The sequence below is a fragment of the Callorhinchus milii genome, unplaced genomic scaffold, assembly GCF_018977255.1.
Source record: "Callorhinchus milii isolate IMCB2004 unplaced genomic scaffold, IMCB_Cmil_1.0 Scaffold4, whole genome shotgun sequence".
Classification (NCBI taxonomy): Eukaryota; Metazoa; Chordata; class Chondrichthyes; order Chimaeriformes; family Callorhinchidae; genus Callorhinchus; species Callorhinchus milii.
In genome coordinates, this window is record NW_024704745.1 from 7876683 (window position 1) to 7900847 (window position 24165).

The following is a 24165-nucleotide window of genomic DNA, read 5'->3' on the forward strand; positions in this document are numbered from 1 at the left end:
TCTCTGGCCCTAGCAAGGGAAAAATAGAGATCAAAAAGAAATTTATAATGGGGGAAGAAAGGGGGAAAGCTTGGAGGCATCAGGGAAAGCTGAGCTATGAGATATTAAGTGTATTCCTGCCCAGGATTGTCAGAGGTGTAAAAAAAATGGTTAGCGAAGCAGGATTTAAGGCTCGGGATGTACAGAGAGTTGAGAGTCACATGTCGTACAGTAATAACCATACAAATAGCTCCAAAGAAAGTACATGACACACAGTTTTATTTGTAGACAGTAATGTAGATAGTTTTATTTGTAGACAATATTTTTTGGCATCCACCAGAGAAATATATTAAATGTATAATATGTAACACATTTGCATATCTGAAAAAATACAGTGTAAGAAAAATCAGTAGAAAAATGTGTCAGATTCCTTAGTTCCTGCCAAAATATACAATAAAGGGCAAATAACAAATCAAAGTGCTGCAGTGCTTGTAAATCAGATATGTTTCCCCATAACTTGATCCCGCTTGGACGTTTATATTCCAATATAAATAATAATAACAATCCTTGCATTTTATATCATGCCTTTCATGTTGTAAGGACGTCTCAAAGCGTTTTAACTTTGCTTTAACCATAAATTATTGTGACTATGTAATTTGTGGGCAAACGAGGCAGCCAGTTTGTGCATGGCAACATCCCAACAAACAGCCAAGACATGATGACTCTTTGTGCACAATTGCCACAAGGAACAAACGAACATTGAAGCGCCATGCAAAGAAAAAAAAGAGTCAGTGTGGAGTGGGCTCCCTTTGCTCAATGTGCTGAAAGCATTGATGCAGCTCAATGCTGCTCAGTGATGCTGAATTCTGCTTACTGAACCTTCGCAGAGGCAAACGACTGGTGAGGAAAGATGTAAAGTGAGCAATGCAATCCATAATTAAATTTATACAGCGTCTTTCATGTCAGGAATTGCCCACAACAGTACTTAATAGTATTGGCTGGGCATCCGAGCTGGGGTGGGGGTCAAATTAGGGATGGGAAGGGAAAAGGTGACTGAAAGTAAGGTCTTGAGAGGGACCTTCAATGAGGTGAGGGAGAGTGCGAATCAGAAGGCCGCTGATACTTCACTGACATTAGCAACAATGTGCAATAACATCAACTGACTACACACACACATGCATATATATATAACATATATGTGCTATATATAATATATATAGCATAATATATATTATATATTTATATACAAAATACTAATAAATTAGATTTTAATTTTTCTGCGGAATTTGTAGAGCTTTGATATCTTAAGAGCAACAAAGAATTGTACAAAAAAAGCGCATCTGCATCAAGGGTTGAAAGAGGAACATATATCATATGTTAAAATAATTAAATTTCTGTAATATTGGCAATTTGGTGTTAACTTGGTACTGCCTACTTCTTCGAGGAATACACATGACTGCTGTGAGCGTTGCCAAAGTAATTAAAATTGCAACACCCAATAAAACACCCAGAACTATCACAGCCACTTTCCATTCTGTGTCATCTGTGGGCCGGGTCGGGGGTTCGGTTGTTGGGATGTTTGGAGCTGCTATAAAAAAGGAGAGAGAGAGAGTTCTTAGCATGATCGCAATCACAATACACAATTAATTAAAGGATTGAAAGAGAAGGATTCAGATAAAGAATAACAACTTGCATTTATTCAAATAGGGTAACAACTCAGAGCGTTGTACGATGGTGGGGTTTGACACCGAGCAAGAGGAAGCGGGGTGGTGGGAGGGGTGGGGAGAAGATGACCATAAACCCAGTTGAAAAGGTAGATTTTTAAGTAGGATTTAAAGTCAGATTGACAAAGTGAATACAATACAATACAAAATTACATTTGTAAAGTGCCTTTCACGTTGGGAGAATGTCCCAAGGTGCTGGACAGTCAGGGATTTGGACCTGATTTGGAATGATCAATAGATACATAGGGGTAAGATTTGTGGACGCTCAAACCCGGCGTTTTGGTGATTCATTAGTTTACCCTGGCATTAAATAACCTCTAGGCCGCCTTCTTTTTCCAGGAAGTGGAAAATGCCTCTTCAGAATTTCCGACTCCCTCAGGAGTTTTGGACCGTGCAAACTGTGGACAATTCTAAAATCCGGTCTTTAATTTTCGGAGGCACAAAAGAAGCTAAAGAAAAAAAAACAGCTTCATCACCAAGACCAAATTTAAGAATTGCTCAAAGTAAGCACCCTCTAAAATACTAAGCATAAAGTCAAAGTCTAGACCCAAGTGGAATTTCTGCCTATCTTTTTGAGAATTCTTCCTTGACATGAGGTCACGTCAGTATTATTGTAATCTTTTGCCCCTAGATGGGGCATCTAACCTATTTTGGTTTGTGAGCATTGGACTTCTGGTCATTCACTTCATGGATATTTGTGGGACATTGTTGTGTGCAAAATTGTATTTGCCTACAATATAACCACAGTCACTACAGTTTACAGTATATCCTGTGAAGTGCTTCGGACTTCCTTTGGTACATCACCTTTCAAGGGGCTATAACAAATGTAAGGATTTTTCTTTCTCTTAGTTACCCAAGGCCCCCTGTTTAAACAAAATGCAAAATACTGCAGATGCTGGAAATCTGAAACAAAAACAGAAGTCACGGGGAACACTCAGTAGGTCAGGCAGCATCTATGGAGAGCAGAGAGTGAGTCAAAACTCTGACTCACTTGCAAGTGACTCACTTTCCTTTCTCCATAGATGCTACCTGACCTGCTGAGTATTCCCAGCGACTTCTGGTTTTGCCCCCTGTTTAAAGTTTAGTGAAACATTGTACCTAGGCATATCCTTCCAGGCCTGTTGGGACTTGTGTCTTCAAATCCAGGTTTGCACTGGCAAGTGTAAACTGTATTGTTCGCTGCGCAGTTTGCATTTTCTGAACAGTCGTCCAACTTTCTCATGCAACTGTTTCTTCCTGTAATGTCTGAAAAACACACCGATAGGTAAAGAAAAGCCCAGAGCAGACCACCAAACCTTAAGCGCTGACAGGAATCCGATGTTAACTGCTGAACAATAGATTTTTCCAGCGCCAACTATTATTCGAACATCAAGGAGAATTTTAGTTGTATTGAGCTGGGATGGATTTATAATATGTATAATCTATGACACTTTTTGGAGTCAGTCTGGCTCAGGAGGTAGCGCTGTCGCTTCTGGGGTGGTAGCTTTACATAGATTTACATAGATTCTACAGCACAGAAACTGGCCATTCGGCCAAACTAGTACGTGTTGGCAGTTATATTCCACTCGTTTCTTACTCCCTCCCATACCCTTCTATTCCCTGAGGTTGTGAATTCAAGACCCACACTGCGGCGTTCTGATGCACAGCTGTGTTTTCGGAAACGTTGCCCTTCGGAAAAGATGCCCATCTGCCACCCTGTCTGCCTGTTCTTGGGTGAATGTTACGGATCCCAGTATACCCATTCGATAAAGAGGAGCTGACTAATAATCTTGCAGCTGAATTAGCCGCGTCGCTCAAGATCACAAGACCCTTCGGCCAATCTAATCTCATAGCGTGATAGATGAATGAACGATTTATTGTGGTGGCCAGAATTACTGCTTCTGCAGCAAAATTCAGAATAGGCTGGTGCTGCTCCATAGTAGTGTCGGGGGAAGGGGGTGGAGGATGTTGGGGGTAGGGAAGAGAACACTGCATTATCAAAGGTGCTGCTCTTCACAAGATCTCAAGATCGGTTCGGATGAAGAAGGCCCTTGGTCCCATCTGATCTCATCCATCCAGAACACCAAGCCTACTGTCCTCCCAGCATAATATTACGCTGCTTTTTAAATGGGTCCTTGGCTGTTTGTGGACCAATTGCTGTGTTTGCCTGCCAACAACACTTGACAGACCAAGGTGTGAAGGACTCTAAGACATAAGAGCATATCCACAATGCAAGTTTCTCTTTACTTTCCTCTTCATTAGGACATTTCTTACCATGTATGGTTAAGTTAAAGACCGGAGTTTTCAACAAAGCATCTGCAAATAATATTTTGACAGCTTCATCAGTGAGGTTCATGTTTTCTGGATACGCAATATCAAATGAAACGTTCACGCTCCCTGATGTGATTAGAAATATTACGATTGTCAAACTTCCAGTCATGTTTAGTTTCTGTAAGTTTGGAGGAAGTTCCATTATGATCTGAAACGAGCAAAAAAAATACACACAATAATATAATTTGGATGGATCAAGGTTTTTTTTCCCAGGTGTGGAAATCCATCACCATGCTTAAAAGTATCGAAAAAAATAGTATTCCTAAATTACACAATCTAATGATTCATTTATCGAGTTGCTATTTTGGCAAGTTACAATAACAATCCTCGCATTCAATGCAACGCCTTTATATGCCAAAACACCTCAAAAGTGCTTCAAAGGTAATTGCTGTCAATTGCAGAGATGGTATCTGTAGGCAAACGAAGCAGCCGTATTGCAACATTACACAGTATTATATACAGTAATGTTTATTAAAATATAATACCTGTATTAGACAGCAAGGGCCTATGTGTGGCCATGAAGTAAATAATCATTTTTTCTGAGGGATTTGTTGGTTAGGACACTTGGAGGAACTCCATTCTCTTTTCCAGTAGTATAATGAGATCTTTAATGTCCCAGACGGGCATCATAGCACTTTCTTTTTTTTGGGGGGTGGGGGTGGGCGAGAGAGTGTCTGACCCACACAGCAACCCATTGCTCTGGTTAAGAGTGTGCAAATCCTACTGAGAATTCCGAAAACGTAATCCCTGCATTTGCATTTGATATAGCGCCTTATTGCGTCTTCGATACGTCTCAAAGTGCTTCGCAGGATATACTGTAAAGTGTAGCGACTGTGTGTTTGTGAACGACCTTACACCTACCATGCCACCTGCACTTGGGAATTTCCGAATGGGTGCATTACATTTTAAAGGGGATTGACAAAAGTAAACCCAGAACAGTGCTTTAGAATACACTGAGACAGCAGAATAAAAGGAAATAGGTTAAGAACTACAAAGGGCAAATTCAGGATAGACACTAGGAAGTTTTTCTTTAATTAATGACTGGAAAACTATTACTAGGAAGGTGGTTAAGCTCAGGACTTTAGATTCATTTAAAAGTAGTTTGGTGCCTTGACAGAGGGACAGCAAGTGGGGATTCTGGAGGAATGAGACTGAAGGGCCTTCTTGATCTGAACTATTCTGATAATCTTGGAAACACATTCTGAAAGCAGGTCGATGAGAGTCAAGGTTCGGGGGAATCCAGAGCACGTGTTTGGGGTAACTAATGATTTTTAATCAGCCAAACTTGCCACTGCAAACACTGTCTGCCTAGTCTCCTACTGCTTGCCATGGAAAACCTCTCTGCGTATCAAAGCTTTGGCAAGCAGACTTAACAAGATAAGAGCAACAATTTACATTTATACAGCACAGTGTATACACAGTGCAGTTGTCACTTAATGCTGGCATTACTTTAATCTAATGCTAATTAGGTATCAGATGTTTGTCGGTGGCATTCTTGCATGTGAGTCAGAAGGTTGTGGGTTCAAACCCCGCATCGGGACCTTGAGCCCACAGTCTAGGCTAATACATGAATGCGCTGTGGGGGAAGCATTGCACAATTGGAGGTTGACACAATAATATTTATAACTTTATCTTATAATTCATTTTACGGAAGAGAAGCATCCGGAGAAAGAAAACACGGAGTAACTTACAGCATCAGTGAATTTTATCTCAAATTTCCTATATTCTGGACTGGATTTATCTGCATAGGCACTTGTGTAAGTCTCACTTGTAATTCTTGTGAACCCCGTCAACACTCTGGCATCTTTGTACAAAACGAAGAGTTAAAAACGCAAGTTAAAATCATTCACTTCATGCCTGTGTGTAGGACGTTGCTGTGTGCCAATTAGTTGTCACATTCGCCTACAAAATACAGCTACAACTCTTCACTGTGAAATCCTGTAAGCGCTTTGAGATGTCCTCCCAGCATGAAATGTATTGTATAATATGGACAATTTATTATTATTTAAATGTAAATTGTGCGCTTTAGTGATTAAACATAAGGCTTTTGGGGGTTAATCCCAGTTTGAAGCCTTTTATGACATTTGCTAGATCTGAAAGGTACGGGATAAGTTGTAAGTGATTGTTACCGTTGGATAATTACCTGTCCTGATGCCAAGCCTTTTACTTATCCTTTTACTGCAAGATGTCACCTCTATGGTAATGTTGTAGAAAACATCAGGACTCAGATCTGTGAACTTCACTACTGTCTCATTCGTTTTAATAACATCTTGTTTGACACTGATTGAGACCTGATAAGGGGATTCACGAGCTCCATGAGTAGCCTCCCAGGAGACTGTTACACTGGTGCCAGTCACCGCATCAATCTTTGGAACTAAGATTAATTCAACTGAAAGAGAGCGAGAGGGGTGAGGTTAAAGTTAAAAAAAAGGCAAGAACATAGACATGAATATGTAACACTTCAGAACTGATTTCCCAATCAGTCACTGATCTCAACTTTTAATGGGAAGCGTCAGGGGTTAGCAGATTGCTTTCACACAGAGAGTTGTTACAAGACAGAATGTGCTTTGCTGTGTGTGGAAAGGGATTTTTTTGGGAGGGTGCATGGTGGGTTTGGTTGGGGGCCAGCTGGGTGTCTGACACATGGGGAAACCCATCAGCATCTTCAAGAGAATCCAAACCAGAGATTTCTGCATATTGCACACCATCTACATATGGAAATTTCCCCTTTGCCTGGAATGGAATGCAAACTCTCTGCCTGGAGGGACACACTCTTTTTACTTAATTAAGGAAAGCAGCTTGGCAAGAGCCAAGGCTTGGGACCGCAGAGTGTGTGTTGGAGGTAATTGCTGATTTAACTAGACAAAACCTCAGCGCATCAGGGGATGAAAGAAGATGGCACTTCACTGGGCTAGTTATCACATACAGTACTGTATTTTTCACCCAAGACACACTCCTGATATGTTCAGCACCACCCAAAGATTATTGGGGGAACAATCATCTTTTCTTTGCATTTTGATTTAATACTTTCTAACAACCATTGTGTGAATCTTGCATGACATCTTATTAAATTCAGTAGATTGTGGCAAAGTCATTAGTTACTGAAAACAATTATATCCAGTTACTTACCACAGGGTCCGTTATTGACTGTGGTTGTGGTTGTGGTGAGGGTCGTGGTGTTGGGGGCAGTTTTCGGGGTTGTCTTGGAGGTAGTGTTGGGGGTAGTTTTAGGGGTGGTCTTCAGGATGGTGGTGGGGGTAGTAGTACTGTGGGTGGTGGTGGGTTTGATGGTAATGGGAGTGGGAATGGTGCTAGGGATAGGGCTGGGGGTAGTGCTGGGGATGGAGGTGGTCCTGGGGCTGGTCCTGGGGCTAGTGATGGGGCTGGGTCTGGTGGTGGTGCTGGGTCTGGTGGTGGTGCTGGGTCTGGTGCTGGGTCTGGTGCTGGTGCTGGGTCTGGTGCTGGTGCTGGGTCTGGTGCTGGTGCTGGGGCTGGGGATGGGGCTGGGGCTGGGGATGGGGCTGGGGCTGGGGATGGGGCTGGTGTTGGGGATGGGGCTGGTGTTGGGGATGGGGCTGGTGTTGGGGATGGGGCTGGTGCTGGGCCTGGGGCTGGTGCTGGGCCTGGGGCTGGTGTTGGGCCTGGGGCTGGTCCTGGGGCTGGTGCTGGACCTGGGGCTGGTGCTGGGCCTGGGGCTGGTGCTGGGCCTGGGCCTGGTGCTGGGCCTGGGGCTGGTGCTGGGCCTGGGGCTGGTGCTGGGCCTGGGGCTGGTGCTGGGGATGGGGCTGGTATTGGGGATGGGGCTGGTATTGGGGATGGGGCTGGTGCTGGGCCTGGGGCTGGTGCTGGGCCTGGGGCTGGTGCTGGGCCTGGGGCTGGTGCTGGGCCTGGGGGTTGTGCTGGGGCTGGGGGTGGTGTTGGGGGTGGTGCTGGAGCTGGAGGTGGTGCTGGAAGTGGGGATGGTGATGGGGGTGGCTTCGGGGGTGGTGGTAGAGGTGGTGTCGGGAATAGTGGTGTCAGTAGTGGTGTTTGGGGTAGTAGTGTCAGAGGTGGTGTCGGGGATGGTGTTGGTGGTAGAGGTGGTGTCGGGGGTAGTCGTGTCAGTAGTGGTGTTGGGGGTAGTGGTGTTGGGGCTGGCATTGGGGGTAGTGGTGTCAGAGGTGGTGTCGGAGGTGGTGTCGGGGGTGGTGGTGGTAGAGGTGGTGTTGGAGGTAGTCGTGTCAGTAGTGGTGTTGGGGGTAGTGGTATTGGGAGTGGTGTTGGGGGTAGTGGTGTCAGAGGTGGTGTCAGGGGTGGTGTCAATGGTGGTGTTGGTGGTGGTAGAGGTGGTGTTGGGGGTAATGGTGTCAGTGGTGATGTCGGGGTTGGTGTTGGTGGTGGAGGTAGGGTTAGTGCTGGGGGTGGTGTCGGCGGTGGTGTCTGGGGTGGTAGTGGGGGGGCTGTGGTTGGTGTCGGTGGTCGTGTTGTTGGGCGTGTTGTCAGGGGTAGTGGTGTCGGGGATGTTGTTGGGGGTAGTGGTGTAGTTGGTGCTGGAAATTGTATCTGGGCTGCTGCTGGGGGTGGTGGTGGGGGTGGTGTCAGTAGTGATGGTGGGGGTGGTATCAGTAGTGATGGTGGGGGTGGTGTCAGGAGTGATGGTGGGAGTGATGTCGGGTGTGGTGGTTGTGGTAGAGGTGGTGTCAGGGGTAGTGGTGTTGGGAATGGCGGTCGGGGTAGAGCTGGGGGTTGTGTCAGGGCTGATGTCAGGGATGGTGGTGGTGAACGAGGTGGTGTCGGGGGTAATGGTGCCAGTGGTGATGTCAGGGTTGGTGTCGGTGGTGGTGGTAGGGGTAGTGCTGGGGGTTGTAACAGGGTTGGTTTCGGGGGTGGTGGTAGGGGTAGTGCTGGGCTTTGTGACGGGTTTGGTGTCGGGGGTGGTGGTGTGGGTTGTGCTGGGGGTGTTGTTGGCGGTAGTGTCGGGGGTGATGTCGGGGGTGGTCGTAGGATTGTTGCTGGGGGTGGTGTCAGGTGTGGTGGTGGTGGTGGGGGTAGAGGTGATGTCGGGAGTGGTGGTATCAGGGGTGGTGGTGTCGGGGGTGGTGGTGTGGGTAGTGGTGGTGTCGGGGTGGTGTCGGGGGTGGTGGTGTGGGTAGTGCTGGGGTTGGTGTTGGAGGTAGTGGTGTCGGGGGTAATGCCAGCGTTTGTGGTGTCTGGGGTGGTGGTGTCGGGGGTGCTGTCAGGGGTAGTAGTATCAGCGTTGGTGCTGGAGATGGTGTCTGGGCTGGTGCTGGGGATGGTAGTGGGGGTGTTGGTGGGGGTGGTACCAGGAATGATGGTGGAGATGGTGTGGGGGATAGTATTGTCAGGGGTGGTGTTGAGGGTGGTGGTTGGGCTGGTGTCAGGAGTGACAGTCGGGGCGGTGTCAGGGGTAGTGTCGGGGGTGATTTCGGGGGTAGTGGTGTCAGTGGTGGTGTCGGGGTTGGTGGTGATAAGGGTAGTGCTGGGGGTTATGACAGGGTTGGCATCGGGGGTGGTGGTGTGGGTAGTGCTGGGGGTGGTGTTGGCAGTGATGTCAGGGGTGATGTTGGCGGTGGTGGTGGGGTTGGTGTCGGGGGTAGTGGTGTTGGGGGTGGTATCGGGGCTGGTGGTGGTGTTGGGGGTGGTGTTGGGAGTAGTGGTAGATGTGATGTCAGGGGTAGTAGTGTCGGTAGTGGTAGTAGGGGTAGTGCTGGGGGTGGTGTCGGGGGTGATGTCGGCGGTGGTGTCTGGGATGGTGGTGGAGGTGGTGGTGTTGGTATTGAGTGCAGTGGTTTCGGGGGTGTTGTCGGGGGTAGTTGTGCCAGCATTGGTGACGGTGTTGGTGCTGGAGCTGGTGTTGATGGTAGGGCTGGTGTCAGGAGTGATAGTGGGGGTGGTGTCGTGTGTAGTTGTGTCAGAGCTGGTGTCAGTGGTGATGGTGGGGGTGGTGTCGGGTGTGGTGTTGTCAGGGCTGATGTCGGGGGTGGTGGTGGTGGTGGTAGAGGTGGTGTCAGGGGTAGTGGTGTCAGTGGTGGGGTCGGGGTTGGTTTCGGTGGTGGTGGTATGGTTGGGGTCGGGGGTAGTGGTGTCGGGGGTGGTGCCGGAGTTGGTGTCGGTGGTGGTGGTATCGGGGGTACTGTTCGGGGTGGTGTCGGGGGTGTTGGTGTCAGTGGTGGGGTCAGGGTTGGTGTCCGTGGTGGTGGTAAGGGTAGAGCTGGAGGTTGTGATGGTGTTGGGAGTAGTGGTGTGGGTAGTGCTGGGGGTGGTGTTGGTGGGGATGATGTCGGCGGTGGTGGTGGGGTTGGTGTCGGGGTTTGTGGTGTCGGGGGTAGTGGTGTCGGGGGTGGTGGTAGTGGTAGATGTGGTGTCAGGGGTAGTAGTGTCAGGGCTAGTGGTGTCAGTGGTGGCGTCGGGGTTATTGTCGGTGGTGGTGGTAGGGGTAGTGCTGGGTGTGGTGTCAGCGGTGGTGTTGGGGGTGATGTCGGCCGTGGTGTCTGGAATGGTGGTGGGGGTGCTGGTGTTGGTGTCGAGTGTAGTGGTGTCGGGGGTGTTGTTGGGGGTAGTTGTGTCAGCATTGATGACAGTGTTGGTGCTGGAGCTGGTGTCTAGAGTGATGGTAGGGGTGGTGTCGGTGGTGGTGGTGTCAGGCGTGCTGTTTGGGGTGGTGTTGGGTGTGGTGGTAGAGGTAGTATCGGGGGTTACGGTGTCAATGGTGGGGTCAGGGTTGGTGTCCGTGGTGGTGGTAGGGTTAGTGCTGGAGGTTGTCATGGTGTTGGGAGTGATGGTGTGAGTAGTGCTGGGGATAGTGTTGGTGGGGTTGATGTCGGCGGTTGTGTCGGGCTTAGTGGTGTCGGGGTTAGTGGTGTCGGGGGTGGTGTTGGGGGTGGTGGTAGTGGTATATGTGGTGTCGGAGGTAGTAGTGTCGCGGGTAGCGGTGTCAGTGGTGGCGTCGGGGTTGTTGTCGGTGGTGGTGGTAGGGGTAGTGCTGGGGTTGGTGTCAGCGGTGGTGTTGGGGGTGATGTCGGCCGTGGTGTCTGGGATGGTGGTGGGGGTGGTGGTGTTGGTGTCGAGTGTAGTGGTGTCGGGGGTGTTGTTGGGGGTAGTTGTGTCAGCATTGATGACAGTGTTGGTGCTGGAGCTGGTGTCAAGAGTGATGGTAGGGGTGGTGTCGGTGGTGGTGGTGTCGGGCGTGCTGTTTGGGGTGGTGTTGGGGCTGGTGGTGGTGTTTGGGGTGGTGTTGGGGGTAGTGGTAATGGTAGATGTGATGTCAGGGATAGTAGTGTCAGTAGTGGTAGTAGGGGTAGTGCTGGGGGTGGTATCAGCGGTGGTGTCGGGGGTGATGTCGGCGGTGGTGTCTGGGATGGTGGTGGTGTTGATGTTGAGTGCAGTGGTTTCGGGGGTGTTGTCGGGGATAGTTGTGCCAGCATTGGTGACGGTGTTGGTGCTGGAGCTGGTGTTGATGGTAGGGCTGGTGTCAGGAGTGATAGTGGGGGTGGTGTCGTGTGTAGTTGTGTCAGAGCTGGTGTCAGTGGTGATGGTGGGGGTGGTGTCGGGTGTGGTGTTGTCAGGGCTGATGTCGGGGGTGGTGGTGGTGGTGGTAGAGGTGGTGTCAGGGGTAGTGGTGTCAGTGGTGGCGTCGGGGTTGGTTTCGGTGGTGGTGGTATGGTTGGGGTCAGGGGTAGTGATGTCGGGTGTGGTGCCGGAGTTGGTATCGGTGGTGGTGGTATCGGGGGTACTGTTCAGGGTGGTGTCGGGGGTGTTGGTGTCAGTGGTGGGTTCAGGGTTGGTGTCCGTGTTGGTGGTAAGGGTAGAGCTGGAGGTTGTGATGGTGTTGGGTGTAGTGGTGTGGGTAGTGCTGGGGGTGGTGTTGGTGGGGATGATGTCGGCGGTGGTGGTGGGGTTGGTGTCGGGGGTAGTGGTGTCGGGGGTAGTGGTGTCGGGGGTGGTGGTAGTGGTAGATGTGGTGTCAGGGGTAGTAATGACAGGGGTAGTGGTGTCAGTGGTGGCGTCGGGGTTATTGTCGGTGGTGGTGGTAGGGGTAGTGCTGGGTGTGGTGTCAGCGGTGGTGTTGGGGGTGATGTCGGCCGTGGTGTCTGGAATGGTGGTGGGGGTGTTGGTGTTGGTGTCGAGTGTAGTGGTGTCGGGGTGTTGTTGGGGGTAGTTGTGTCAGCATTGATGACAGTGTTGGTGCTGGAGCTGGTGTCTAGAGTGATGGTAGGGGTGGTGTCGGTGGTGGTGGTGTCGGGAGTGCTGTTTGGGGTGGTGTTGGGGGTGGTGGTAGAGGTAGTATCGGGGGTTACGGTGTCAGTGGTGGGGTCAGGGTTGGTGTCCATGGTGGTGGTAGGGTTAGTGCTGGAGGTTGTGATGGTGTTGGGAGTGATGGTGTGAGTAGTGCTGGGGATGGTGTTGGTGGGGTTGATGTCGGCGGTTGTGTCGGGCTTAGTGGTGTCGGGGTTAGTGGTGTCGGGGGTGGTGTTGGGGGTGGTGGTAGTGGTAAATGTGGTGTCGGAGGTAGTAGTGTCGCGGGTAGTGGTGTCAGTGGTGGCGTCGGGGTTGTTGTCGGTGGTGGTGGTAGGGGTAGTGCTGGGGGTGGTGTCAGCGGTGGTGTTGGGGGTGATGTCGGCCGTGGTGTCTGGAATGGTGGTGGGGGTGGTGGTGTTGGTGTCGAGTGTAGTGGTGTCGGGGGTGTTGTCGGGGTTAGTTGTGCCAGCATTGGTGACGATGTTGGTGCTGGAGCTGGTGTTGATGGTAGGGCTGGTGTCAGGAGTGATAGTGGGGGTGGTGTCGTGTGTAGTTGTGTCAGAGCTGGTGTCAGTAGTGATGGTGGGGGTGGTGTCGGGTGTGGTGTTGTCAGGGCTGATGTCGGGGATGGTGGTGGTGGTGGTAGAGGTGGTGTCAGGGGTAGTGGTGTCAGTGGTGGGGTCGGGGTTGGTTTCGGTGGTGGTGGTATGGTTGGGGTCGGGGGTAGTGGTGTCGGGGTTGGTGCCGGAGTTGGTGTCGGTGGTGGTGGTATCGGGGGTACTGTTCGGGGTGGTGTCGGGGGTGTTGGTGTCAGTGGTGGGGTCAGGTTTGGTGTCCGTGGTGGTGGTAAGGGTAGAGCTGGAGGTTGTGATGGTGTTGGGAGTAGTGGTGTGGGTAGTGCTGGGGGTGGTGTTGGTGGGGATGATGTCGGCGGTGGTGGTGGGGTTGGTGTTGGGGTTTGTGGTGTCGGGGGTAGTGGTGTCGGGGGTGGTGGTAGTGGTAGATGTGGTGTCAGGGGTAGTAGTGTCAGGGGTAGTGGTGTCAGTGGTGGCGTCAGGGTTATTGTCGGTGGTGGTGGTAGGGGTAGTGCTGGGTGTGGTGTCAGCGGTGGTGTTGGGGGTGATGTCGGCCGTGGTGTCTGGAATGGTGGTGGAGATGTTGGTGTCGAGTGTAGTGGTGTCGGGGATGCTGTTGGGGGTAGTTGTGTCAGCATTGATGACAGTGTTGGTGCTGGAGTTGGTGTCAAGAGTGATGGTAGGGTTGGTGTCGAGTGTAGTGGTGTCGGGGATGCTGTTGGGGGTAGTTGTGTTAGCATTGATGACAGTGTTGGTGCTGGAGCTGGTGTCTAGAGTGATGGTAGGGGTGGTGTCGGTGGTGGTGGTGTCGGGCGTGCTGTTTGGGGTGGTGTTGGGGGTGGTGGTAGAGGTAGTATCGGGGGTTACGGTGTCAGTGGTGGGGTCAGGGTTGGTGTCCGTGGTGGTGGTAGGGTTAGTGCTGGAGGTTGTGATGGTGTTGGGAGTGATGGTGTGAGTAGTGCTGGGGATAGTGTTGGTGGGGTTGATGTCGGCGGTTGTGTCGGGCTTAGTGGTTTCGGGGTTAGTGGTGTCGGGGATGGTGTTGGGGGTGGTGGTAGTGGTAGATGTGGTGTCGGAGGTAGTAGTGTCGCGGGTAGTGGTGTCAGTGGTGTCGTCGGGGTTGTTGTCGGTGGTGGTGATAGGGGTAGTGCTGGGGGTGGTGTCAGCAGTGATGTCGGGGGTGATGTTGGCGGTGGTGTCTGGGATGGTGGTGTTGGTGGTGGTGGTTTTCGTGTCGAGTGCAGTGGTGTCGGGGGTGTTGTCGGGGCTAGATGTGTCAGCATTGGTGACAGTGTTGGTGCTGGAGCTGGTGTTGATAGTGGGGCTGGTGTCAGGAGTGATGGTCGGGGTGGTGTCGGTGGTGGTGGTGTCGGGGGTGCTGTTCGGGGTGGTGTTGGGGGTGGTGGTCGAGGTGGTGTCGGGGGTAATGGTGTCAGTGGTGGGTTCATGGTTAGTGTCCGTGGTGGTGGTGGTGGTAGGGGTAGTGCTGGAGGTTGTGATGGAGTTGGGAGTGGTGTGTGGGTAGTGCTGGGGGTGGTGTTGGTGGGGGTGATGTCGGCGGTGGTGTTGGTGTTAGTGGTGTCAGGGGTAGTAGTTTCGGGGATAGTGGTGTCGGGGGTGGTGGTGGTGTTGGTGGTAGTGGTAGATGTGGTGTCGGGGATAGTAGTGTCGCGGGTAGTGGTGTCAGTGGTGGCGTCGGGGTTGTGGTCGGTGGTGGTAGGGGTAGTGCTGGGGTTGGTGTCAGCGGTGGTGCCGGGGGTGATGTCGGCGGTGGTGTCTGGGATTGTGGTGGGGGTGGTGGTGTTGGTGTCGAGTGTAGTGGTGTCGGGGGTGTTGTCGGGGGTAGTTGTGTAAGCATTGGTGACGGTGTTGGTGCTGTAGCTGGTGTTGTTGGTGGGGCTGGTGTCAGGAGTGATAGTGGGGTTGGTGTCGGATGTAGTGGTCTCGGGGGTGGTGCCGGAAGTGGTGTCGGTGGTGTTGGTGTCGGGGGTGATGTTCGGGGTGGTGTTGGGGGTGTCAGAGGTGCTGAACATGGTAGTGGGGGTGATGGATGGAGTAGTGTTTGCTGTGGTCTCAGGGGTGGGGTTGGTCTCAGGGATATTACTATCAGTGTTACCAGTAATGCCACTGATGACCATGGCGTTAGCATTGGTGATCGCAGCAGAGTTGATGTTTTGGGTGGTTCTGGTGGATCTAGATGGGCTGGCAGTGAGAGCTGTCAGTGCAGTGGATGTGGTGTCTGGGGTACTGTCGGGGCTGGTGTCGGGGCTGGTATTGGGGGTGATGGTGGTGGTGGTGTCGGGCATAGTGGTGTCGGAGCTGGTGTCGGGGGTAATGGTGGGGGTGGTGTCGGGGCTGGTATTGGGGGTGATGGTGGGGGTGGTGTCGGGGATAGTGGTGTCGGAGCTGGTGTCGGGGGTAATGGTTGGGGTGGTGTCGGGGGTAGTCGTGTCGGGGATGGTGCTGGGGGTAATTATGGTGGAACTGTATGTGCTGTCCGTGGGAGCAGCCAGTGCAGTGGATGTGGTGTCGGTGGTAGTTTTGGGGTTGTTGTCGAGGGTGATGGTAGGGGTGGTGTCTGGGTTAGTGATGTCAGGGCTAGTGGTGTCCGGGGTGGTATTGGGGTTGGTGCCGGGGGCAATGGTAGGGGTGGTGTCGGGGGTGATGGTGGGGCTAGTGGTGCCGGGGCTAGTGGTGCCGGGGATAGTGGTGCCGGGAGTGGTGTCTGGGGTGGTTGTGTCAGGGGTGTTGTTGGAGGTGGTGTCAGGGGTATTGGGGGTACTGTTGGGGCTGCTGTTCCGGGTGGTGTCGGGGGTGTTGGGGGTGGTGAACATGGTGGTGGGGGTGATGGAAGGAGTGGTATTTGCAGTGGTCTCAGGGGTGGGTTTGGTCTCAGGGGTGGAGTCACGGGGTGTATTGAGCTGAGTGGTGGCAATATTGGTATTAATACTCAGGACAGAGCTACTAATGCTAGGGGTATTACTACCAGTGTTACCAGTAATGTCGCTGATGGCCAAGGTGTTAGCAGGGGTAATGTTTTGGGTGGTTATGGTGGAACTAGATGGGCTGGCAGTGGGAGCAGTCAGTGCAGTGGACGTGCCAATCTGGATGATAGCAGGAGTGGTGTGGCCGACAGTAGCTGAAGAGCCCGAGGCAGCTTCACCAGTTGTCTTTGAATACGTATCTGCTGCTGAGTTAGGGGTGGAATCTAAGGCAAAAATAAAAGGCCGAGGCATTTTAAAAAGGATAGTTTGTTAAGTATTTGTTTTTCACGCTCTTGTAATGTTGAGGCTTTGTTGCGTGCAGCAGAAGTAAATTAAAGCAGTGGTATTGTAAATCCTAGATAAGAGCTATAATCATCTGCTAAATTCAGGTCGATTATCTCACTCGCTCAAAGGGGTACGTCATGCTCATAGATGAAAACAATAACAAGTTATATTTATAAAGCGCCCTTCACATCGGGAGGATGTTCTCAGGCGCTGGGCAGTTGATGGTCTGTACTTAATAATAATAATAATAATCCTTGCATTTGATATAGCGCTTTTCACGTCGGGAGGACGTCCCAAAGCACTTCACAGAACACACTGTAAAGTGAATTGACTGTATATTTGTGGGCGAACAAGGCAGCCAATTGCGCACAGCAATGTCCCACAAACAGTCGTAGATTGAAAATGACCAATTTATTATTGTTTTGGGTTTTTTGTAGGGATTATTATTAGGCTCTGTGTGGAGTAAGGAAACTTGCCCAAGGTTTCGCCCTCTGCCTGGAATTGAACTCAGGTCTCTCGCTTGCAAAGCGAGTGCTCTAACCACTGAGCTACAGGACTACTTGAACTAGGGGTTGAATTCGGGAACGGGTGGGGTACCAAGGGGTGTTTGTGTGTGTGGGTGACCAAAGCCGCGGTCAAAGAGGAATGTCTTGAAATGAACACCTGCCACACCCAGATACGAGGACTCCTGCATGCAGCCCATGCATGTGCACAATTGGCAGCCACGTTTCACTCACAAAATAAACAGTCAATCCGCTTTACGGTATATTCTGTGAAGCACTTTGAGACGTCTCGAAGACATGATAAGGCACGATATCAAACGCAAAGATTATTATGGGACGTCCTCCCGACGTGAAAAGCGCTATATCAAATGCAAGGATTATTATTATTATTATAATATGCACACAGACAGACATGTAGAAAATACATCAACACATGCACACGCAAACAAATACAAATACATATATATGCACCCACCCCCCCCCCCACCCCACCCCACACACCGATACATACATATTTACATACAAAAGCACATTCCTCTAACAATGGGAGTCATTCTCATTGCTCTACTCTTCACTGCCTCGAGAGCGTCGTCATACACTTTAACTTGCAGTGACTTGATTGTGTGCAGTATTTATTGCGGCCTGAACAAAGCACTTTACAGCTTGAATATACTGAGATCTGAACTCAACTGAGCTGGCAATGCCATTTGGGGGAACTCTCTGTTTGAGATGATCTGCTCTCCAATGCTTGTATGTGTTATTGCATCACTTCTCTGGGAAGATGTCACATTTTCTGATGTAGCAATCTCTGGTGGTGCCTGGCTTGTATATGCCGCCATGCCCATTACCTGGGAGATGTAATCTGGCCACCACTGAAATAGATGATTGACTGAAACTAATTCCGTTTGATGCCATTGTTGATTCACTGCTAACTATAGGTCTTGTAGAAAAAAAGAAATCAACACTTAAAAACTATCTAGAATAATAATAATCCTTGCATTTGATATTTGTTAGGTCAGGGTATTAAATGCAAGGAATTATTATTATTAAGAGATACGGGGCAATGGCGGGTAATTGTACTTGAGGTAAAGATCGGCCATGATCTTATAGAATAGGCTCAAGGGGCTGACTGGCCTACTCCTATGTTTCTATAGCGCTTATCACATCTTTGAGATTTCTCAAAGTGCTTCACAGACTATACTGGAAAGTGAATTGACTATATTTTGTGGGCGAAACGTAGCAGCCAGTTGTGCAAAGCAATGTCCCACAAACAGTCGTGGATTGAGTGACCACATTTTTTTAAAGGGATTATTACCCTGGAAAAGCGATCTGCCAATCAACTAACAATTGGGCTTATGTTTACTGTTAGGTAAACAGAGATGTGTGGAGTAAGGAAATTTGCCTGACGTTACACCCTTCCCAGGAATCAAACCCAGTTCCTCTCATTTGCAAGGCAAGTGCTCTAACACTAACAGGACTCCACGAATCAGGACCTCACAGGACAGAAGGAAGCCATTGTGTCTGACTGAATGGGTAGCTATTATAGACCGCCAGCATAGATCTGATGGGCCAAATGGCCTCCTTCTGAGCTGTAAAAAACTATCTCTTTGATTTTGTCCTTGGCCAATTTCCCTTACTCCCTCTCAGGTCGGGCTACCACTCAGACCTGAAAGTTGCTATAATAAATGCTGTCAAAAGTGCTGATATGGATTCAGCTTCAAACCCAATTAACAAGCTTTTGCTTGGTAAAAACATTTGTGCTTTACAGTTTCAAAATCAGTATGGGGTTTCTGAGAAAGAAATATTGATTTATTTCCTGTCTGTCCTGTTACTTTGGAGAATTGCATTGCAAATGTGTACTCATTGAACAGGCGCGCCCTGGGTGAACTAAAATAATTGGAAACAACATAGCAATAGGAGCAGGTAGTTCAGCCTGTTAATACGGTCCGTTCCACAACCATGGAGGTCCTCACTGATGAGGACGATAAGTTTGATTTGATAATAAGTGAATGTTTGCAAGCAGTAGCCCATGATGGAGCAGATATTAACCCTGTTCTGTGGTTCATTATTGAGGTGTTTATACATATTTGAACTATTAGAGTTCATTTTGTAGTATGACTTAATGGATCTCCTAATTAGGAAATCCAAATGGGACTCCATCCGATAATTGGCAGTACTTCTCGCACGCAACTCCCTCATGAGGGAATCCCATTCGGGGAATGAGCTGATTTAGTGTGTGTGTAGTTTCTGGCAGTCAGTAATATTCACAATTAAGAAATCTATGAAGAAATACCACAAATTTAATACTCAAATCCTTTCACAATCCTTTCACCTCCGTGATCTTCTCCAGTTCTCATCTCCCATCCTCTTGAGCTGCAGCCTGTGCCCTCTTGTTCTTCTCAGTCTATTCTATTGCTTCCTACTTACGTTCCTTTGAACCTGTCTCCCACTCCTCTCTCGCCACCACTATAATCCGCATGAAACCGACCACCTGCTCCCTCGATCCCAGCCCTAGCCCTCTCTTTACCTCTCAGCTCCACCTCCTTGCTCCTCTACTCACAGACATCAGAAACCTTTCCCTGTCCACTGGCACCGTTCCCATCGCTTTAAAAATGGCTGTCATCACTCCTATTCTTAAAATACCTCCCTGGATTAATCCCTGCTCTCCAACTAGCATCCCATCTCCAACCTCCGTTTCCTTTCCAAGGTCCTGGAATGAGTTACTACTTCCCAGCTTCGCTCCTTCTGCTTCCACCACTCCCTTCATGATCCCCTCCAATCGTGTTTCCATGCCTCCCATAGCAAAGAAACAGCTTTGGTAAAAGTGACAAATGACATTTTGTCCATCTGGGACCAGGGCTGCCTCTGCCTCCTCGTCCCCCTTGACCTCTCTGCTGCCTTTGATGCTGTTGCCTCTCTGCTCCCTTCTATCTCTCCTCTCACTTCAACTTTCATGGTTCTGTCCTTGAATGGTTCAGATCCAACCTCTCACACCATCTCCACTTCATCTCCACAACTGTTTCTCCTCCAGCCCCCGCAACGTCTCGTGAGACATTCCTCGGAGCTCTGTCTTTGGTCCCCTCCTCTTGAATATCTATGTGCTCCCTCTTGGTGACATCATCCGCAGACATGTATACAGATGACACCCAACTCCAGGACCACTGCTGTCCTGACAGAATGTCTGTCAGACATCAAATCCTGGATTAAAACCATATGCATGGATGAAGAGATAATTTTGATGTACTATTTAATAAAAAGAGAGAGAGCCGGACAAATAGGTAGATTGACAGTTGTTGAAAGCTTGGCCTTCAGCAACTGTGTTCCCACCATCATAAATGTTTGTAGGACATTGCTGTGCGCAATTGGCTGCCGCGTTTTGTGGATAAAATATACAGTCAATTCGCTTTATAGTATATTTTGTGAACCTTTATGAGACATCTCAAAGACGTGATATGGCGCTATATCAAATGCAAGGATTATTATTATCTCCCTGATTGATATCTCCCTTACTGAGTGCAATATGTGTTGAAAGATGCCATTGATAAGTGTTTGTGTAGGGGGATACATTAATGTAAATACACTTTCCATTGATGATGTGATTAAACCAGATGTTATTTGTGTTATTGCCACCCCATCTATTGAAAGTTTTGTACCTGTTGAAGGTGGTGAGAATGATTCAGGGGTATCTGTTACTGGTGAGGTAGCAGATGACTTTTCCATAGATGCCTCTGTTTCTGGAGATACACTGCCAGCTGTGGATGATGGTGATGGTGATGGTGATATTTCAATTGCATTTGTAGTTACTGAGGTCATTGGAAGTATTTGTGCTGTTGACATAATACCCATTGTGGGTGCCGTACCTGTTGAAAGAGATGAGAATGAATCAGCTGTACTTACTGCGGTAGACAATTCCACTATAGATGTCTAAGTCACTGAAGGTACAATAATGGCTGTGGATGACATGCTCAGGCCAGTTGTTATTCATGTTATAGACTCCTCACTTCTTGATGGTGCCGTTGAAGGAGGTGAGAATATTTATGGGTACCTGTTACTGGTGTGGTGGCAGATGGCTTTTCTGTAGATGTCTCAATTTCTGGAGATACACTGCTAGCTGTGGATGATGGTGATGGTGAGAATCCAATTGCATTTGTCGTTTCTGAGGACATTGGTGGTATTTGTGCTGTTGACACAATACCCGTTGTAGGTGCCGTACCTGTTGAAAGAGATGAGAATGAATCAGCTGTACTTACTGCGGTAGACAATTCCACTATAGATGTCTAAGTCACTGAAGGTACAATAATGGCTGTGAATGACATGCTCAGGCCAGTTGTTATTAATGTTATAGACTCCTCACTTCTTGATGGTGCCGTTGAAGGAGGTGAGAATATTTATGGGTACCTGTTACTGGTGTGGTGGCAGATGGCTTTTCTGTAGATGTCTCAGTTTCTGGAGATACACTGCCAGCTGTGGATGATGGTGATGGTGAGAATCCAATTGCATTTGTCGTTTCTGAGGACATTGGTGGTATTTGTGCTGTTGACACAATACCCGTTGTAGGTGCCGTACCTGCTGAAAGATCTGAATGAAACAACTGTACCTTTGGTGCCAGGTTGCCCTATTGTAGATGTCTCTGTCACTGAATATTTAATATGGCTGTGAATGATATGCTTAGTCCAGCTGTTATTTGACTCCTCACTTATTGAGGCTGCTGAATCTGCTTAATTTTATGAGGTGGTGTGTACCTGTTATTGGTGTGGTGGCAGATGGCTTTTCTGTAGATGTCTGTTTCTGGAAAAACAGTACCGGCTGTGGATGATGGTGATATTTTAATTGTATTTATAACTATTGAGGACATTTGAAGTATTTGTATTGTTGACATTTCACCTGTTATGGGTGCCATATCTGTTGAAGGAGATGAGATTGAACCACCTGCACCTTTGGTGGCACACGTCTCTATTGTCAATGTCTATCACTGAATGTATAGAATGGCTGTGGATAACAGGCTTAGGCCAGCTGTTATTAATGATATAGCTTCTCACTTATTGAGAGTGCTGTATCTGTTGAAGGAGGTGAGACTTAAACATTGGATACCTGTTATTTTTGTGTTGGTAGATTGCTTGTCTGTAGACGTCTCTGTTTTTGGTGATACGCTGCCAGTTGTGGATGATGTTGGTGGTGATTTTTCTATTGCATTGGTAGTTATTGAGGACATTGGAAATATTTGTGTTGTTGACACAGTACCTGTTGTGGGTGCTGTACCTGTTGAAAGAGATGAGAATGGACTACCTATACATTTGCTGGAAGATGGCTCTATTGTAGATGTTTGTGTCACTGATGATACAATACAGACTGTGGATGACATGCTTAGACCAGCTGTTATTAATGTTACAGACTCCTCATTTATTGAGCTGTAATATCTGTTGAAGGAGGAAAGAATGTCTCACACATACCTGTTGTTGGTGTGGTGGCAGATGGCTTTTCTGTAGATATCTCTGTTTCTGGAGATTCACTGGCAGTCAGGGATGATGGTGATGGCGAGAATTCAATTGCATTCATAGCTATTGAGGACATTGGAGGTATTTGTGTTGTTGAGACAGTACCTGTTGTAGGTGCCGTACCTGTTGAGAGAGATGACAATGTACCACCTGTAAGTGTTAATAGTGTGGTCATGGTTCTTCCGAAAGCATCTCTTATTGAACATAAATTAGTGGCCAGGATGGGTATTGTTTATTCAATTGTAGTGCTTGTAAGTGTGGTAGGTATGTGAGGTGTTAATATCTCTTTTTTATTTATGGTGCAAAATGTGTTGAAAGAAGCCATTGATAAGTGTTGTCAGTATTTATGTAGTAGATATAATACTGTAGATACAATAATTGCTGGTGATGGTGTGCTTGCACCAGCTGTTATAAGCACACCATCACCATTGATGGTGTTGTACCTGTTGAAGGAGGAGAAAATGATTTATGGGTACTTGATACTGGTGTGGTGGCAGATAGCTTTTCTGTAGATATCTCTGTTTCTGAGATACACTGCTGGCTGTGGGTGATGGTGATAATTCAATTGCATTTATAGCGTCCCAGGTCATTGGAAGTATACCCATGTTACCTGTTGTGGGTGCTGTATTTGTAGAAAAAAATGAGAATGAACTACATGTACCTTTGGTGGCAGATGGCTCTACTGTAGATGTCTCTTAAATGTCATTTAATATTTAATACTGGCTGTAGTTGATATGCTTAACCTGGCATTTATTTATGTTATAGACTCCTCACTTATTGAGGGTCCTATAATAATACTTGCATTTGATATAGCACTTTGTAATAATAGGTCCTGTAAAAATAATAATAATAATAGTACTGCGTTTGATATAGCGCCTCATCATGTCCTCAAGAGTTCTAAAAAGCGCTTCACAGGATATAATGTAAAGTGTAGTGACTTTATATTTTGTGGCCACGATGCAGTAGCTAATTGCGCACATCAGTGTCCCACTGTACCTATTGAAGAAGGTGAGAATGTTTCATGGGTACCTGTTACTAGTGCGGTGGCAGACGATTTTTCTGTAGATATTTCTGGAGATGTTTCTGGAGATACACTGCCAGCTGGGGATGATGGTGAGAATTCAATTGCTTTTGTCACTTCTGAGGACATTGGAGGCATTTGTGCCATTGAGACGGTACCTGTTGTAGGTGCTGCAGCTGTTGAGAGAGATGGGAAGGAACCACCAGTAGCTGTTAATAGTTGTGGTGGCCCGTAGTTCTTCTGTGGACATCTCTGTTATTGAAGATAATTTGGCAGCCGAGATTGATGGTGATAATTCAACGGTAGCGCATGTAAGTGTAGAAGGTATGTGAGGTGCTGAAATCTCCTTTATTGATGCTGCAATATGTGTTGAAAGAAACCATTGATAAGTGTTGTCAGTATTCGTGTGGTAGGGTCAATACTGTAAGTAGAATAATTGCTGGTGGTGATGTGCTCACACCAGTTGTTGTTTGGATTGTTGCCACCTCACCTTGTTGAGGACGCTGTATCTGTTGAAGGAGGTGAGAATGATTCATGTGTACCTGTTACTGGTGTGATGGCAGATAGCTTTTCTGTAGATGTCTCTGGAGGTGCACTGCTGGCTCTGAACGATGGTGATAACTCAAGTGCATTTGTAGTTTTTGCTGATATTGGAGAATGTGTTGTTGACTCATTACCCGTTGTGGGTGCTGTACCTATTGAAAGAGATGAGAATGAACCACCTGACCTTTGGTGCCTGGTGGCCTTATTGTAGATGTCTCTGTCCCTGAAGATACAATCCTGGCTGTGCTTTACATGCTTAGGCCAGTTGCTATTAATGTTATATATTCCTCACGTTTTGAGGGTGCCGTACCTTTTGAAGGAGGTGAGACTTATTCATGGGTACCTGTTACTAGTGAGGTAGCAGATAACTTTTCTGTAGATGTTTCTGGAGATAGACCACCAGCCAGGGATGATGATGATGAGAATTCAATTGAATTCGTAGCTTCTGACGACACTGGAGTTATTTGTGTCGTTGAGACAGTACCTGTTACGGGTGCAGTACCTATTG

The 24165-nt window shown here is 48.4% G+C and overlaps 1 protein-coding gene across 1 annotated transcript; it reads right to left on the bottom strand.

Annotated features, from left to right (window-relative positions):
- Window positions 1-1261: 1261 nt before the first annotated feature.
- LOC103180181 (mucin-2-like) lies at window positions 1262-24106 on the bottom strand. Its single transcript, XM_042334028.1, has 22 exons — window positions 24001-24106; window positions 23657-23809; window positions 23123-23290; window positions 22049-22216; window positions 21690-21857; window positions 20997-21167; window positions 20644-20811; window positions 20252-20458; window positions 15822-16034; window positions 15301-15775; window positions 14943-15181; window positions 14499-14725; window positions 12096-14353; window positions 9402-12054; window positions 8777-9147; window positions 7637-8566; window positions 7143-7468; window positions 6157-6402; window positions 5705-5817; window positions 3957-4161; window positions 2802-2948; window positions 1262-1567 (listed from the first exon to the last, which is right to left on the bottom strand). The coding sequence occupies exons 3-22, from the start codon at window positions 23259-23261 to the stop codon at window positions 1350-1352; spliced, it is 9642 nt and encodes a 3213-aa protein (XP_042189962.1). The 5' UTR covers window positions 23262-23290; window positions 23657-23809; window positions 24001-24106; the 3' UTR covers window positions 1262-1349.
- Window positions 24107-24165: the final 59 nt, after the last annotated feature.

Coding starts and splice junctions, on each gene's coding strand:
- LOC103180181 (XM_042334028.1), bottom strand. CDS start 23,261: ATGGCACAAATGCCTCCAATGTCCTCAGAAGTGACAAAAGCAATTGAA. Junction 8,567..8,776: donor ATTACCCCCGACACCACCTC/GTTCACCACCAC, acceptor CACCACCCCCAG/CAGCAGCCCAGATACAATTT. Junction 1,568..2,801: donor GCCTGGAAGGATATGCCTAG/GTACAATGTTTC, acceptor CCTTTTTTATAG/CAGCTCCAAACATCCCAACA.